This window comes from Malania oleifera, chromosome 5 (assembly GCF_029873635.1).
Source record: "Malania oleifera isolate guangnan ecotype guangnan chromosome 5, ASM2987363v1, whole genome shotgun sequence".
Lineage (NCBI taxonomy): Eukaryota > Viridiplantae > Streptophyta > Magnoliopsida > Santalales > Ximeniaceae > Malania > Malania oleifera.
In genome coordinates this window covers 33262313-33278659 of record NC_080421.1, presented here as the reverse complement: position 1 = coordinate 33278659, position 16347 = coordinate 33262313, and the positions used below count along the sequence as shown (strand labels likewise).

The following is a 16347-nucleotide window of genomic DNA, read 5'->3' as shown; positions in this document are numbered from 1 at the left end:
TAGTGGTAGAAATCTCATTTGTAATCATAGAAGCAATGTGAGTTATATATTCTTTTTATTCTCTTTTTTCTCCTATCTTTCTTTCATTCCTTGCTTTGTGAGCTTTGTTTGAGTGGGTTAAGGCTGACTTAGCACTCTTAAGTCTTCCAAGAGTGTCATAGTGTTGCATGGGAATTGGTAGAAATGGTGGAGGTCCATTTGATTTTACAATCTCGAATGAGCATCTAGAATGCTCCATGGAAATATTTAATACCTTCTTAACTCTCTAATCTCTATTATAATTACACCTTATAGGTGTTTTTTAAGAAGACTCCAGAGAATTGCACATTCTAGATCTTTCTTCAAGAAGACTCTAGAGACAAATCTACTTAAAAATAGAGCCATGGTCACGAGGCCCCATAGGAATAATCACACTTTTGCTCTAATTCACCTTTAGACCTGTGATTGCTTCAATCCCAAAAAGGATGCATCTGAAGTTAAGAATTTGAATAAGATCGTCTTTGTAAAAAATAAATGTATCATCCATGGTATTTAAAATTGGTGCATAACGGCCGTTAGATAATGGTATCAGTGGCTTTTGAGACTGTTACTGAGCGATATCTTGAGGGTATGCTGATTCACGACCGTAACGTCCGTTACTAGTCGTTACAGGGCTAGGCTGGCTAGAAATGACTAAAAATGGTTTTTTTTAGTTCCTTTTTTGCTTTTTCCCTTCTATTTTCCCTTTATTGAAGTTTAGAACCTCAATTTTAAGTTGGTTTATTTAGTTGGTAAATTTTTTATTTAAAAAATTCTATTTTGGGTTTATTTTCCTTGACATTTAGTATGAATTTTTTGAATAACTACCATTAAAATAAACCCTACTTTTTCTATCATTAAATTACATTTGTTTGTAATCTAAATTCTTTCATTTTATTTTATTTTTTGTTTTTCTTTCACCTAATTTGGAAACAAAATATGTTCTATTGTATACATTTTTGTTCTTGTTTAGCATATGAACATTCTATATTTTTTTTTTCAGATAGCAAAAGTTCCCTTAAAGACTAAAAGCACAAAAGATGATATTCCATATTTTGTATTTCTTTATATTTATGATTTAGTTTGAATTTCACTTGTAGTCAATGAAGTTGTGAAAAGTAGCAAATTCTTGCTTCTTCTCGCCAATAGCAACTTAAACAACCAAGATGACATCCAATACTTGTAGTATATGTTACATTTAAATTGATTAAAATTTACTAAAAATCATTTAAAGCACATATAAGATTTTAGGATCAAAACGTTGTAAACCTATATGTTTTTAAGAAGTTTGCTAATGCAAATAATGAATCCATGGATGCTGTGACCATTACCCATTACGTAACGTCTGTAATGGCTGCAACTGCTGCACCGTGACTGTTACTGTTATGCAGACTGTTACCGTTATTTAAAACCATGATAGAATCTGCCAAAAAGGAGGCGGGAGAGAACAAAAATCTCTCTCTCCTTCTGATGCTAAGCCCTTTAAGAAGGCCAAGTTCATTTGTCTTGATTATTATTTGGCTCAAAACCTCCATAACCAAGACGAATAAGAGGTGGGGGGAGAGGTGATCTCCTTGCCTCAAACTGTGAGATGATCTGAAAAATTCAGTAGGGTAGCCATTAAACAACACGGAGAAAGAAGTGGCAGAAATGCAATGACTTGTCCAATTGCCCCAAACTTGCCCAAAATGCATCCTTTTGAGGATACAAAGCTGACAATTCCAATTCACATGGTCAAAGGCCTTTTCCATATCCAATTTACACACTAATCTGCCTTTTCCTCAGTTTAAGTAGGTGTCAATGACCTCATTTGCAATAAGAGCAGCATCCGTTATTTGTCTGCCTGCCACAAAGGCATTTTTGCACTTCCCAACCACTTCTGAAATTGCCAATTTGAGCTTAGCAGCTAGAAGAGATGAGTTTGTACAAGCTACTGACCAGGCTGATGGGATGAAAATCTATAATGATTAGAGCCCCTGCTCTTTTAGGAATCAGAGAGACAAAAGTTGAATTGATGCTACCTACAAATCTGCCTGAACCGTGGGATTCTTTAAAGACTCCAAAAATGTCTTGTTTAAGGAGGTCATAGTGCCTTTGAAAGAAAGCCTTAGAACCGTCAGGTCCTGGAGCCTTGTCCCATTGCAACTTTTGAGAGCTGAAACAGTTTCCACTTCCTCAAAGGGTCTTTCCAACCATTGAATTGTGTAGAAGTTAAAAGAGTTTTGAATGAGATTCTGTTAACAACTGGTCTCCAAGAGTCCTTCGCTGCATACAGATTTTTATAGAAAATTGCAAATGCCCTTTTTATGTTTTTCTCCTGCTCAAGGAGCATGCCACTTTCACTTTTGTCAAAAAATCTTATTTTCAATGCGCGTTACCCATTTGGTGAAAAAAACTGCTGTCCCTGTCTCTCCTGCCTTCAACCTGAGGGCCTTAGATTTTTGACTCCAGGTTATCTCCTCTGAGAAAATGATCTCAGCAGGGGTTTTTTTTAGAGCAACTCTTTTTGCTCTATCATCAGCATTTAGGCTCCCTCTAAACTCCTGATCGTCAAGCTCCTTTATCATTATCTCATTTTTCCTTAGCGTGTTATTGCCAAAGCTGTTTTTGTTTCATCACTTCAGCTTTTCCTTTAGCAATTATAATTTGGATGCAGCCACATAGCTGGCCTTCCCTTCAATCCGCATGCGAAGCCACCAATTCTTTATGAAATGTCCAAAACCTTTGTGGTTAAACCACATTTTTTTCAAAATGGAAGGGGGTTGGGCCCATCTGACTCCTCCTGAGTCAAGTAAGATGGGAAATTGATCTGAAACAGGCCGAGGGAGTAGAGATTGTGCTGTTCTCTCTCTTTGTTTTCAATTTCCTCAAAAAGACAAAATTCTCTTTATGAAACCTTCAAAAGAAGCACCAATCGTTTTGCTCACTAATTTCATTTTGCTGATAATCCAATCTGAAATCTTCAATTTGAAGCTGAGACTGCCAAAATCCATTTTATTTAATTCCCTCAAAAGAACAGGGAAGTTAGGGTCTGCAGCGAAAAAGAAGGCTCCTCGATGGGGATTAGAGCCAGGTCGCACTCCTGAATCCCTTGCCTCGGAGACTCCTCCCTGAGTTATCCACGGCAAGGGGGGAACAGAAGGTGAGAGTTGAGAAGGGTGGAGGTTGGGGGGCCTAGAAACGAGCATGGGGTTTTTGCCACCGAATGAGCCAGTAGAAAGGGTGAAAGGGGTGAAGGCTTTGGGCTTGGGGGAGGTCTTTAATGGAGAGATCTTGCTAGGAAATGGCCCAAAATTAAAGTTGATTGCAAATTGACTGAGGACTTCTTACTAACAACACTTGCCAAAGGAGTGCATATTGTCACTTTTCGTTTCCAATGCTTGCAACTTCACAACAGAGAAGCTCAGGCAACCACAATGGGGGCATTTGCAGGAGGCTAACAGCAAAGGGGGAAGAGGGGTAGCCTGAAAATCTGATTGGGAAGTAGAGGCCTTTAACAACTCAAAATTGGGTGTGGAACAAACAAGGGTGGTTGGGAAGAATCTTTTGCTTAGCTTCCACTAGATTAGGATTACCCTTTCAAATCAAAACCCTTGGAGAAAGCCACTGACCTTCATCCTCCAACATTTGTCTTGATAAGGGCGAGAAATCTCCCGAACTAGTCTCATGAAGGCCGAGCAAGATAGTCTTCTCCTTCGCTCTGGTGCAACTCTTCCACGAAGACACCCTTCCTTGCAGCCTTCCCAAAAGCCCTTAAGCATTAGGAGCCAAGTGATTTCCTTCTTCTCCAATTAGATGGAGAATCTTCTCTTCCTTTGATTTTCAGTAATCCGAAGAAGATCAACTTGATCCCCTTCGATTGCCAAGTCGACGACTCCCTCTTGATGAAGACAGCAATTCTTTCGTCACCTCTCATGGCGGACATTTGCAAATCCGTGAAGTCATCATTTATCCTGTCAATCTCTTGTCTAACATCAAATGGAATGTAATCACATTAAACTGTATGCACCAAATTAAAAGTTTGGGTAAATGGTCGAATAAAAGCACCAAACAATGATGAAGATGTATCAATCTCCTTTCTTTGTATCTTTTGCAAATGAGCTTTGGTTTTGGTTTGTTGCTTAAAACACCAAAGAATGGTGGTTAAAATCCCTCATTTATGCACGTGCAATCCAAAAGGTTTGATATTCTTTGGTAAGGTTGGAAAGAACGTTAAACTCTTCTCTCTCTTTTAGTAAAATTTCTTTTGTTATATAAAATTATAAAACTAGTCAGTTATTTAGTCTCTAGTTTAATGTGATTTTGCAAGATGAGAAAGAAATACTCATATGAAGATATTCAATTTTCTCAAACGATTTAATTACCAAATCCTGTCCTCCTTTTTCCTCCCCTAGTTTGGACTGAATCGTAGCGTTGGGTATAAGTAAGGTTATTGTTGTGTATTTGTTTTGTCGCTTCACATTGTTATGCATCAGCCTCTCTAGCACTGTGTGATGGGATTCAAATTTCATTCTGTTAGTGGGTCTATTGGATAATTATTAATTGTATAGAAATCTACAGTCTACACTTTTTAAAACCACTTTAGTCCCTTCTATTTTTTTGACTACTCTTGTTGCTCTCAACACATTCCAACTGGAGGTGCATATATTGGCGACTCACATCAAGTCATCAATACACAGGAGGTGTTCTTGAATATTTGAGGACTCATTTAGGATCTTGCGATTTTTTTTTTGGAATGTAAGATTGGAATAATTTGTGCCTGATATATTGGGTGTTACATGTGTTTCTTTGTGGTGCTATGAATTGTCCTGGGATCTTGGGGTTGAGGGCCTAGATTTTGTGATCTTGTGTAGAACATGTAATTCTCTCATTTCTAGAGTATCTGCCTTGTTGCATATTATATATTCAAATGTATTTTCCCTTAAGCATGGTGGTCCTCTTTGTGATTGGGAAAGTGATCTGACCAGCTCTTATCTTGTTAATTTATTGTAACTAAAATTGATTTTGGGGACCAAAAGGTTCTTGTGGTTTCCTTTATTCAATTTTATTCCCATATAATTCATCAGTCTCCAAATAAGTTTAATTAACATGTAAAATACTGGATTCAGGGAGCCTTTTACTTTTGTATATCAATATGAAAAGTCATGAGGAATGGAAGTCATATTTACTTTAATATGCACACAGTCATAGCTTCTGCCTTTAGGCCCTTTACTTCTGCATCCTTTTGTATTTCTATTTTTCTTTTATTAATGAGGGAATATTCTGCATGCAGGTTGAGTCCTATTTGCGCATTATTGGAGAGCCAAAACTCCCATCATTATTTCTTCAAGTACCTCCTGCCCTGTTTAGGTTTCATCTTTTTCATTTGTTTTACTGTTTGCAGACATTCTGAAAAACACTTACAATAAAGTTTAAATATTATCCCCCAATGCATACTATAAAATATAAATTTTATCCCCCTTTCCCTGACCCTCCCTCCAAAATGAGATTCTTGTGATTATTAGCTTTTTCTTTTTCTTTAATTTTTTTGAACCTTAAAAAAACAGGTTATTTGTTGGGTCTTGGGGGAATATGGAAGTGCAGATGGGAAGTATTCTGCTTCCTATATCACTGGGAAGCTATGTGATGTAGCAGAGGCACATGCAAATGATGACACTGTTAAGGTATGGTGCAAATTTTATTTTTCTGCTTCCTGTTTGGTGTATTCCTGTTCTTCGGTACTTTATCTGTTTAAAGTACATGGCTGTATTTTTTGTTGCTATGCATTATTTTAGGCATTTTTTCATAATCAAGATGGAAAACAGTGTACTTTCCAATGCTTTTGCAAGTTTTTTTTTTTTCAATAATTTAAATTTGCAAAGAGACTCACTCTATTCCTTCCATATGTAATTTGTGTTTTTTGAGATGTGGATTTTGGCATAGCCGGAGTGTTACTCTGGATGCTGGATCATGTCCAAAAGAATGAAGCTGATCTGGAAAGTTGCCGATTTCTTCTGCACAAAATTAAAGACACATTATTATTATTATTATTATTATTATTATTATTATTAATGATATGTTGAGATTTTGAGGGCTAATAGATGGTTATGGTTAGGATTTATGGTATGAGGAATTAAAAAAGAAGTTATCATTATTTATTCAAGTTTGGATTGCTGAGAAGTAAAACACTTATTATATGTTTCCCTTAGATTGTTTGTCTTAAATTTTGTATTTGTATTGCCAACTGTACCTTTTTGTTGCACTCAGAAGTTCTGTTTTCAAAGAAGACTCTTACTGAAGATGGCTGTCGTCATCCCTTTCTGCTGTCTCCCTTCTCTCATCTCTCAACTCTTGTCTTTTAAATATGCTGCCAATCAGTATGATGGAGAATCTTCTCCAGAAAAAGTCCAGTTGAAGTCCTTCAATCTGGAGAGGGTGGGTTGAGGTAGTTAGGTTTGTTTGTTGGAGAGAACCCACAGCAAAATGGATGGTTGAGGGTTTCTCTACAGGCTGTGAGGTGGATCTGTGATCGCTTTGATGATGTTGGCTCCAGTTGCAGCATTTTGTATGGAGAGAGAAGTTTGGGAGGATTTGGTGATGGGTGGGGAGTAGATGGATGAAAGTAGAAAGGTTTTTGAAATGGGTTTAAGTTTGAGAGGGAACAAGTCCCCTTGGATTTGAAGGAGATCAATGGAGTAGTTCTCTTAAGTCTTAGTACCTTGCGATTGATTGTGGGACTCAAAAGAGGAATCTGAGTTGCAGGTTGACAGTTCAAATGAGAAAGGTTGTCAATGAATTAAGGTGGTGAATTGGGGTTGGCAATGCTGTTGAAGGTTGGTGTGCAAGTTATGCGGAATGTTGGCTGCTCCAGCACTGATGGACGGCTGGCTGCTGTTTGCTGTTACTGGAACAAAGAAAAGAGATGAAGTGCGTGTGGTAACGTGCTATCATTTGGTTGTGTGACTGTCTAATGGAGCAGGCCAGGTGTAATTGACAATTTGATGGACTTGGGAAAAGAGATGATGTGCATGTGGTAACACACTATCATTTGGTTGTGCGACTGTTTGCCTGGTGTAATTGACATTTTGCTGGATCTGGGCCAGCTAAGTAGTATTTTTGGCCCTTTATAAGTAATGGTGGTTTGGCCTAACAGAGTTCTATTAAAACTGCTGGGCCTTAATTGAACCATTACAAGAGGCTTTATTTATGGAAAAAAAGTTGCCTGATTCTGGCCTGCTTGTGGGGTTTAATCTGTTAAAGTGCTGTGGCCCAAAATCATCATTCCCAAGGTTCTGGTGAGGGACACAGTCGACCTATTCCTGCAATTTTTACAGCTTGACCTTCCTAGTGTGCACAGGGGTGTTGTGGGGTATCACCCCCGTGCCGCGTGGGGGGGGGGGGGGGGGGAAGGGGGGAAGGCTTCTCAGCATTAGGATCTAGCTGATCCTTCTCCAGCAAAGGAGAATCTAAATGCAGGGGATGGGTTGGATTCGAAAATTTTTACAATATTTTTAATGTAGGAAAACGTGCAAATATACATTCTGAAATATTTAATTTATAAGCCCAACAATAGAAGTATTAATCATTATAACAAATAGCGTCAAAAAAGTTACCCCAGAATTTGGTATTATTCATTTTTGGTCAAGCACATGCCAGGTTCAATTTTCTAATCTTCTCTAGTTCATTTATAATAAATGATAAGAGCAAAATTTCCTGTTGTAATTATTCAAAGAACAAATTCATCTTATTTAAAAAAATAAAGAACATATTCAACAAACTGCGGAACACATGGGATTTAGAGCAGGAAAGGAAAAGCAAAATAAAATCCCCACAATCTCAGATGTGCCAAACCAGTAGCAATGGTTCAGTCAATTGGAACAACTCAAGTTTCTACAGTCAATTGGAACAATTGAATATGATCAATCCAATGCCTAATGGTTCAGCAGGCAAAAAAATTGATCCAACAGAAGCAGTGAAACAATTCTAGGCAATTGGAAATATTGAATACAATCAATCCATGACCTATTTGGAAAATTTCATTCATCAACTGGGAGCATATAAATCATCTTCAATCTTCAATAATAAATTTTCCCATACATGACTGATATATGCTATTTTGGCACTGATCAGCTCCGTTTAAAAAATGATTGATTTTATTGAGTACAGTAATCAGTATTAGCTGCACCAAGCCAAATAAAAGTATTGTGCCATTTCATTAGGTGTAGAGTTTGAGCAGGAGCTACATGAATGTATATAGGAGCCCTGTTGCGGCTTAGAAAATATAAAGATGTTCCGACTGTGAGCTTTTTGACAGAAAGTATAAGCAGACTCATTAGTTTACTAATTTAATGTGACTGTTAGTCTGATGCCTTTGTCTAGTTCCTTATGATTCTTGTTCCTCTGGTACCGTAATAATATGTTGAACTTCCTTCATCTATTATCTATTCTGTGGAAATTGGCAATTTGTTATCCCTCGTTTGGTTTGCAGGATGAAATTGAAGCAGGAGAGGGATCAATGGAGGAATGGAATCAAGATAGGAATGGAATTGCATTTGGTATGCAATTAAGGCATTTTGTTAGTAACGTGGAATGACTATAGGAATCATAGTTATGATTTCTTCCAACATTTGGCATTCTTCAATGGCTGCTATAATGGAATGAAAAATAAGCCATTTTTAAAAAATAACATTTGGCAGGAAAAAAAGGGTGGGGGGTTAAAGAGTTATGGGATGTGCCCTATTTGCTGTTTATTGGGGTTTGTGGATGGAACAAAATGCATGCATTTTCTTAGGGAAGAAGTTGTCATTTTTGCTGGTATAGGAGAAGATTTTCCATTTGGCTACTCGTTCGTGTGTGGGTAATGGGAACTTTTGGGGGATGCGCGTTTCGGATATTCAATGTCATTGGCTTTTCTTGTTGAATTGATAGGGCATGCTGATTATTTTGGGTTGTTGCTAGTGTTTTTTTTTTTGTTTTTCCTTTTTAATTTTTCTCAGGTGACCTAGAGTTTTGAAAAGAGGTATCTTATTTTTCTATTTGTACATTCCTATTCTATCTATGAATTCTTTTGTTATAAAAATACACACCCAAATGCATAATTTTTAAATTTTTAGTTATAATTTGTTTATAATTGTGATTGTTATTAGTGTTATTTAATTTAATTTTTTATAATAATTATTATCCTTAGAATGATACAACAACAACAGCAGTAACAACAACAACAACAACAACAACAACAACAGGCCTTTAAGTCCCACTGGGTGGGGTTAGCTACATGAATCCTTTTTTGCCAATTCACCCAATCCAAAGTGGTTTCCTCTATTAGATTAAAGGCTATTAAATCTTTCCTCACTACCTCATTCCAAGTTATTTTAGACCTACCCCTACCCCTTTTCATGTCAAAAACAATAATTAACTAACTCACTCCTCCTCACAGGTGCTCTGCTAAGCCTGTGTTTTGAATGTCCAAACCATCTAAACAACCCTTCCATTGTCTTGTTTACAATCCTTCCCTTTTCTATATTTTAATGTTAAACCACTTATCCACCTTGACATACGCATCTTAGCAACTTTCATTTTTTGTACATGTTGTTTCTTAGTTGCCCAATATTCGGAACCATAAAGCACAACTGGCCTTATAGCCGTGTTATAGAACTTTTCTTTTAATTTTAAGTGTATTCTACAATCACACAACACACTTGACGCACTCCTCCATTTTACCCAACCTGTCTTAATTCTATGTACTACATCTTCTTCAATTTCTCCTTCATCTTGCATAATAGATCCAAGATATCTAAATCTATTAGTGTTGTTATTCTTTTGATTATCCAGTTTGATCTTCTCTCTGTCGCTACTCCTTACATTACTGAAATTGCATTTCATATATTTTGTCTTATTCCTACTTATCCTAAACCTTTTAGATTCTAATGTGGCTCTCCAATGTTTTAGCTTAGATTCCACTTCGCTCCTACAATCATCAATCAACATGATATCATCTGCAAACAACATATACCTAGGGATCTCGTTTTGGATATTCCTAGTTAGTTTATCAATTACGAAAGTAAAAAATAAGGACTCAAAGTAAAACCTTGATGCATTCCTATTGTGATTGGAAACTCTCTAGAATCTCCTTCTACAGTCTTAACACTAGTCACTACTCTATCATACATATCTTTAATGACCTCCATTATATCTACAACAAACTCCCTTCTTTTCTAATATCCACCAAAGAACTTTCTTAAGCACTCTATCATAAACTTTCTCTAGGTCAATAAAATACATATGTAAGTCGTTCTTCTTTTCTTAAACTTTTCCATCAAACTTTATTAAAAGATAAATAGCTTCTGTTGTTGATCTTCCAGACATAATACTAAATTGATTTTTTGAAATTTTCGTTTCTAATCTTATTCAATGTTCAATTACCCTTTCCATAATTTCATCATATGACTCATAATCTTAATTCCATGATAGTTATTATAGTTTTAAACCCCATTGTGGTCCACCTCTTCCCCGGACTCCGCATACGCGGGAGCTTTGTGCACTGGGCTGCCCTTTTGTACTAATGTATTTTTCCTCCATTCTTGTGGCATTTTATTAGTTTTTATAATAGTTTTGAATAGATTAGTTAACCAAATAATTCCTTTATCCCCTAAACATTTCCAAACTTAAATTGGTATTTTATTTGGTCCTATAGATTTCCCACTTTTCATTTTTTTAATGCCATCTTAACTTCAAGGACTCTAATTTTGCCAATGCATTTCCTATTTTTAATATTTTCCTCATTTGTCACTTCCAGGTATCTTTTCATTTTGGCTTTCATTAAACAACTTATCAAAGTATCTCTGCCACCTCTATTTTATGTCCTCTTCTCAAATTAAGACATTATCATTCTCGTCCTATATGCATTTTACATCACCTAAATCTTTGCATTTTCTTTCTCTAGATTTAGCAAGTCTATAAATGCCTTGTTCTCCTTCTTTTGTATCTAGTTTAGCATATAAAATATCATAAGCTCTATGCTTAGTTTCATTGATAGTCTTGTTTGCATTTTTTCTTGCTTCTTTATATTTTTCAAGATTTTCTATATTTCTATAATTTTTTCATATTTTATACCAATTTCTTTTTGTCTTAACGGCTATTTTGACTTCTTGATTCCACCACCAACTTTATTTACTGCCCGAGTATCTTCCTTTGGACTCGCCTAAAACCTCTTTTGCTATCCTTGTGATAGAATTTGTCATTTTATTCCAAATAGTATTTGCATCAACCTTATTCCTTGTTGTCCAATCACATTCTTTGTTCATTTTGTCTTTGAATTTTACTATATTATCTCCCTTTAAGTTCCACCATCTAGTCCTCTTCTGTTGATATATGCTACTCCCCTTCCATTTTTTAAATATGTATAATACAAAGACTCTATGCTGTGTAGCAAATTTTTACTTGGAATAACTTTACAATCCTTGCAAGATAGACGATCCCCATTCTTAATTAAGAAGAAATCTATTTGGCTTTTATTATACCCACTCTTGAAAGTTATTAAGTGTTCTTCTCTTTTTATAAAACAAGTATTCAATATAACCAAATCTTAAGACATGACAAAATCTAAGATTGTATCACCTGCCTCATTTTTATCTCCATGTGACCTCCATGTATTTTCTCATATCCTATATTATTCTTGCCAATGTGACTATTCAAATTAGCTCCTATGAATGTCTTTTCAGACATTGGTTATCTTCCCAAAAATTGTCTTTTCAGATTTTTTGCTAAGCTTATTTGGGGAGTATACGCACTAATGACGTTCACTATCTCCATGCCTAAATCTATCCTGATTTTAATGATCTAATCCTATTCTTTTAACATCTACTACATTATCTTTTAGGTCTTTATCTACAATAATACCAACCTCGTTTTTATGTTTCTCTTTACTAGTGTACCAAAGTTTAAATCTTGATTTTTCAATTTCTCAAGCTTTCTCGCCTACCCATTTCGTCTCTTGAAAGCAGGTTAAGTTAATTTTCCTTCTAAACATTATTTATACTATTTCCATACTTTTTCCTGTAAGAGTCCTTATATTCGAAGTTGCTAATCTTATCTTAATTTCTTGTGCTAATTTACTAACCCTCACCCTTTTATACTGACCCGGTGTATTCCCTTGACCTATGTAAATTTGGTAAGAATTCATGATAATTAGATTTGACAAAGTTTTATGTTGGCTGTCAGCTACCTAACACAACCCAGCTCCTTTATTCGGATTTGGGACCGGCTGTGTGTACAAAGAATTTATGTTTCACAAGCAAAGTACACATTTGCGTTTCTTTTTAGCAAACTTATTTCACTAAGACAATTTTCTAAGTCACACCCTACAACTAGTAGAAACTGTACACACACAATTAAATACATTAAAAAAAAAAAATTTAAAGCATACAATTTTGGGTGTGAATCCAAGCTAGACTAAGGTAAAAAAAACATGCAATAGTACTTACTGAAAAATTTTGTATATTCTAAACTTGAGTTTGGTTGGTGAGGAATTATTTATTTTTGGATGACTTTCAAAATTCAAATCACAGGAATGAAAATTATAAAACCTAGAAGCTGCAGGAGATTCTGGATGTTCTTCGCATGCACATGGCTGGCATGTGTGGTGCATGTGCTGCCAGCAAGGGGCCTTTGGGGATGGTATTTCTGCTGATAGCAGATCAGGATGTAGCGAGTCTATTGGTGGTAGTGTGTCAAAACTACTCCGGCAAGGTGTGAAGCTAAAGGGGTTGACATATTTTTGCCTTTATTATTATTATTATTATTATTATTATTATTATTATTATTATTGTCCTTGTTGTTATTCTTATTTTTATAGTAATAAATATTTTTGTTATTGTAATTATTATTAGTTGTTATTATTTTTATAATAATTATTAATATTTACAATAATAATATATATTTCCTTTTAGTATTATTATTGTTCTTCTTGTTATTATTATTTTAATAGTAATAAATATCATTGTTATTGTAATTATTATTAATTGTTATTTTATAATAATAAATAATAATTAGTATTATTATTTTTTGTTTGATTATTATTATTATTTTTATAATAGTGATTATGATTACAGTAATTACTATTATTTTTATTGCTGTTATTATTTCTATAATAATTACTATTATGTTTTTTTGCCTTTTCTTATTATTATTCTTGTTGCTTTTAATTTTTTTATTTTTATAATAATAATAATTATTATTTTTGCCTTTATTATTATTATTATTATTATTGTTGTTGTTGTTGTTGTTATTATTATTTTTATAGTAATAAATATTATTGTTATTGTAATTATTATTAGTCATTATTATTTTTATAATAATTACTATCCTTAAAATAATAATAATAATAATTATTTTGGCCTTTTTTATTATTAACATTGTTCTTATTGTTATTACTATTTTTATCATAATAAGTATTATTGTTCTTGAAATTATTATTAGTTATTATTTTTATAATTATTAGTATTGTTACTATTTGTTGTTGTTTTATAATATTTTTTATTATAAAATGACTTTGATTCTATGGAATAAAGATGGATTCTAGCCTATCTGCACTGGAATCACGATTCGTTTCGCAGGAATCATATTCCAGCCAAAATTCAATTCCACTTTTGATTCCACGGACCAAACACTGGAACACGATTCCATTCCATGCCTAATTCTGCAAATTAAACTTGGGGTGGGGGGGGGGGGGGGTGGTCAGTTATGTGCAGGTGCATGCTGACCTGAATCATTCTGCACGGATGCCATTTGAAGTGGAAGGTTCTGGATTTTGCTAAAGGCAAAGCCTCCTCCTCTTGTTTCTTGAAAAACTGTTGTTTGGTTTTTTGGGTTCATGGAGCAAAAAACCAAAGATGCAGTGAGTTCATCTGAAAACTCTGCTTTGTTTACTTGCCTTAAAAAACTGAAATCTGATAATCATCATGATATGAACTGGGCTAGATAGATAGATAGATAGTAGATAGGTATTAGGGAGGTAGACGAAATAGGTCCTTAGGAAATTGTTTTTCAACCATATGTTCTTTATTTCCATTGGAATATTCAAGTGAAAAATTGAGGTTAATTATGCATTTTCCTGTGTTGTTTTCAGGTGGTGCAAATATAGAAAATAAAGACTATGAAATTTGTGAAAAGAACAGGGGTTTGAAACAAAAGAAGATTTTTAAAATAAAAAAATCTCAGGAAGTAGATCAATAATTTAATAATATGAGAGTATATTGATCTGATCTGTTGTTCGAATATTTAGGGCTGTTTGGTGTCATTTCTGTTTCCTTTTTTTGTTGTACACTGAATAGACAGGTTATATTGATGAAAACTGAAGCCTAGATTTTGTTGTTGCAACAATTTGTTGCCTAATTACTTTGATTAAATCATTAATTCTATACAAAATTTTTAATTAAGATCAAAGTGCCATGTGAGCTTAAAATATAATTAAAATAAAAATATTGATTTAATTTCAAAATAATGGGACATTCAAAAAAATCATATTGACCGGTTTTCAATCATCATTATCTGATAGGATTGTTATTGGAGCACTAAAAAATGAGTTTAAAAATATAATAATTAACTAAATCATTATAATTAAATTATATTTTTATTATAATATTTTATAATTTGTATTATTTTGCATTTTTATTAGTTTAATAATATTATCCAAATAGATTGCTAGTTTTCAATTTTTAGTTTTCATGTTTGTTTCATCTTTTGGTTTTTATTTCCATAATTTTTGACAATAATACGAAACGGTTCCTTGGGGTTTGACAACGAAGTAGATGCAAAAAGAGTGCCAAACATTTATCAGAAAAATATATAGGGTATTAGTTGGCCGCATTTTCCTCCTGCCTCAAAGTCATCTTGGAATTGGATCCACTTTCTGTTGGCATGAACATGCATTAGGTTCTTAGAGATCCCTCCCTCCCCTTCTTATGTCAGATTAAATTCAGCTGGCAGACATGTTTTCCCTGTTCAATGGTCTTTTGAGTCTTTTATTAAAGGACAATATTGTCTCAAGGGGGTTTACTTGCGAGACATGGCTATTCATTTCCAAACCCTTTTTTTTGGGCAGACCTGTTTATGTCAATGTTGTGGTTATATAGCAATGACCAATTATATTGTCATGGGTTGGTAAGTTCCATGGTTGACTGCCTGTTTCAAAATCCTATCATGAAATGCTCCATGGCTATTCTATCTGGGCATTGTTTTGTATTGTACAGATTATTTTGGACAACATGCCCATTTCGGACAGCATTCGGTTAAAATTGAATTTATACAGGGTAAATTTAGTTTTAAGCTAGCCTTGGACCACTTAGTAGATAAATCACATGTTTGGCATTGAAAATTGATTTTGAATCCAAAATCACTTTTGTAGGAAGTTGGTTAATGAAACTTATTTTAAAAGCTGACTTTTTGGCTCAATGGATGCCTCTCATGTCTCAACCAAATTATTACCTTAAGATCAGTGAGAATCGCTTTTGGAGTCGGGTGTTATCAATAACAATTTATGTTGTTGGTGATGAAGGGTGCGTTGGAGGCTGGTGTTTTAGCAGGTCTCATGAAGCTTGTGTCCTGCTATTTGGGGGATGAGGGTGATGATGCAGGAGGAAGTCCTTCGGTCTTCTTTGCATTAAGTGACTCATGATCAATTGAAGACTAAGGGCAAAGATTCGGTTGAGGAGTTGATTCCAAAGACGATTGAGAGAGAAGGGATGATGAAAGCTGGGTGGGTTGGGCCTGGGTCTTGGATGATTATTTTAGACCTGGGCTGTATGTTGGACAGCAACGGAGGCCTCTTAAAACTGGTCATGGGTCAGTTGGTTAGGCCCATAACCAGACTTATTTTTCTAATTTGGGCTTGTTCAACTGGAAGAATAATCTTCCGAATAAGTCTCTGGCCTAACATAATGGCCGGCCCTATGCCTACTTGCCTAAATATCTTGGTTGAGTGTAAGTTCCCCAATTTGAATGAAGCCCATAGGCATTGTTTAGAAATTTGTAAGGTGGTTGGACTGCATTGACGTTCGGAGCAGAAGCAAGATGCTACTGTCATGGTGCTTCGCTTGTCTTTAAATCAGAACCATGGCGGCCAAGAGAAAGAAAGTAGTTGCTTCTAAGAAGCGAGAAAACGGTGGAATTGGAAAGGTTTGATTCTAAAAATTCAGTTAGTATTCTAGAGGGAGATTTTTCTCCTGTAGAGGAGAGGATTGTTAGTGGGCGGATCATCTTTAAGAATCATCATTCTTGTGAGGATGAAATTCATGGTTTCATTGCTGTTTGGAGATAAATACAGCTGAAAAGGGAGTAAATTCAGATAGTTCT

The 16347-nt window shown here is 34.8% G+C and overlaps 1 protein-coding gene across 1 annotated transcript in view; it reads left to right on the top strand.

Annotated features, from left to right (window-relative positions):
* The window catches only part of LOC131155050 (AP-4 complex subunit epsilon), a 68872-nt gene that overhangs the window by 23996 nt on the left and 28529 nt on the right, over nucleotides 1–16347 (top strand). The window contains exons 7-8 of the mRNA XM_058107959.1: nucleotides 5291–5347; nucleotides 5565–5681. Coding sequence (XP_057963942.1) covers nucleotides 5291–5347; nucleotides 5565–5681 — 174 coding nt within the window. The remainder of the gene's footprint in view (nucleotides 1–5290; nucleotides 5348–5564; nucleotides 5682–16347) is intronic.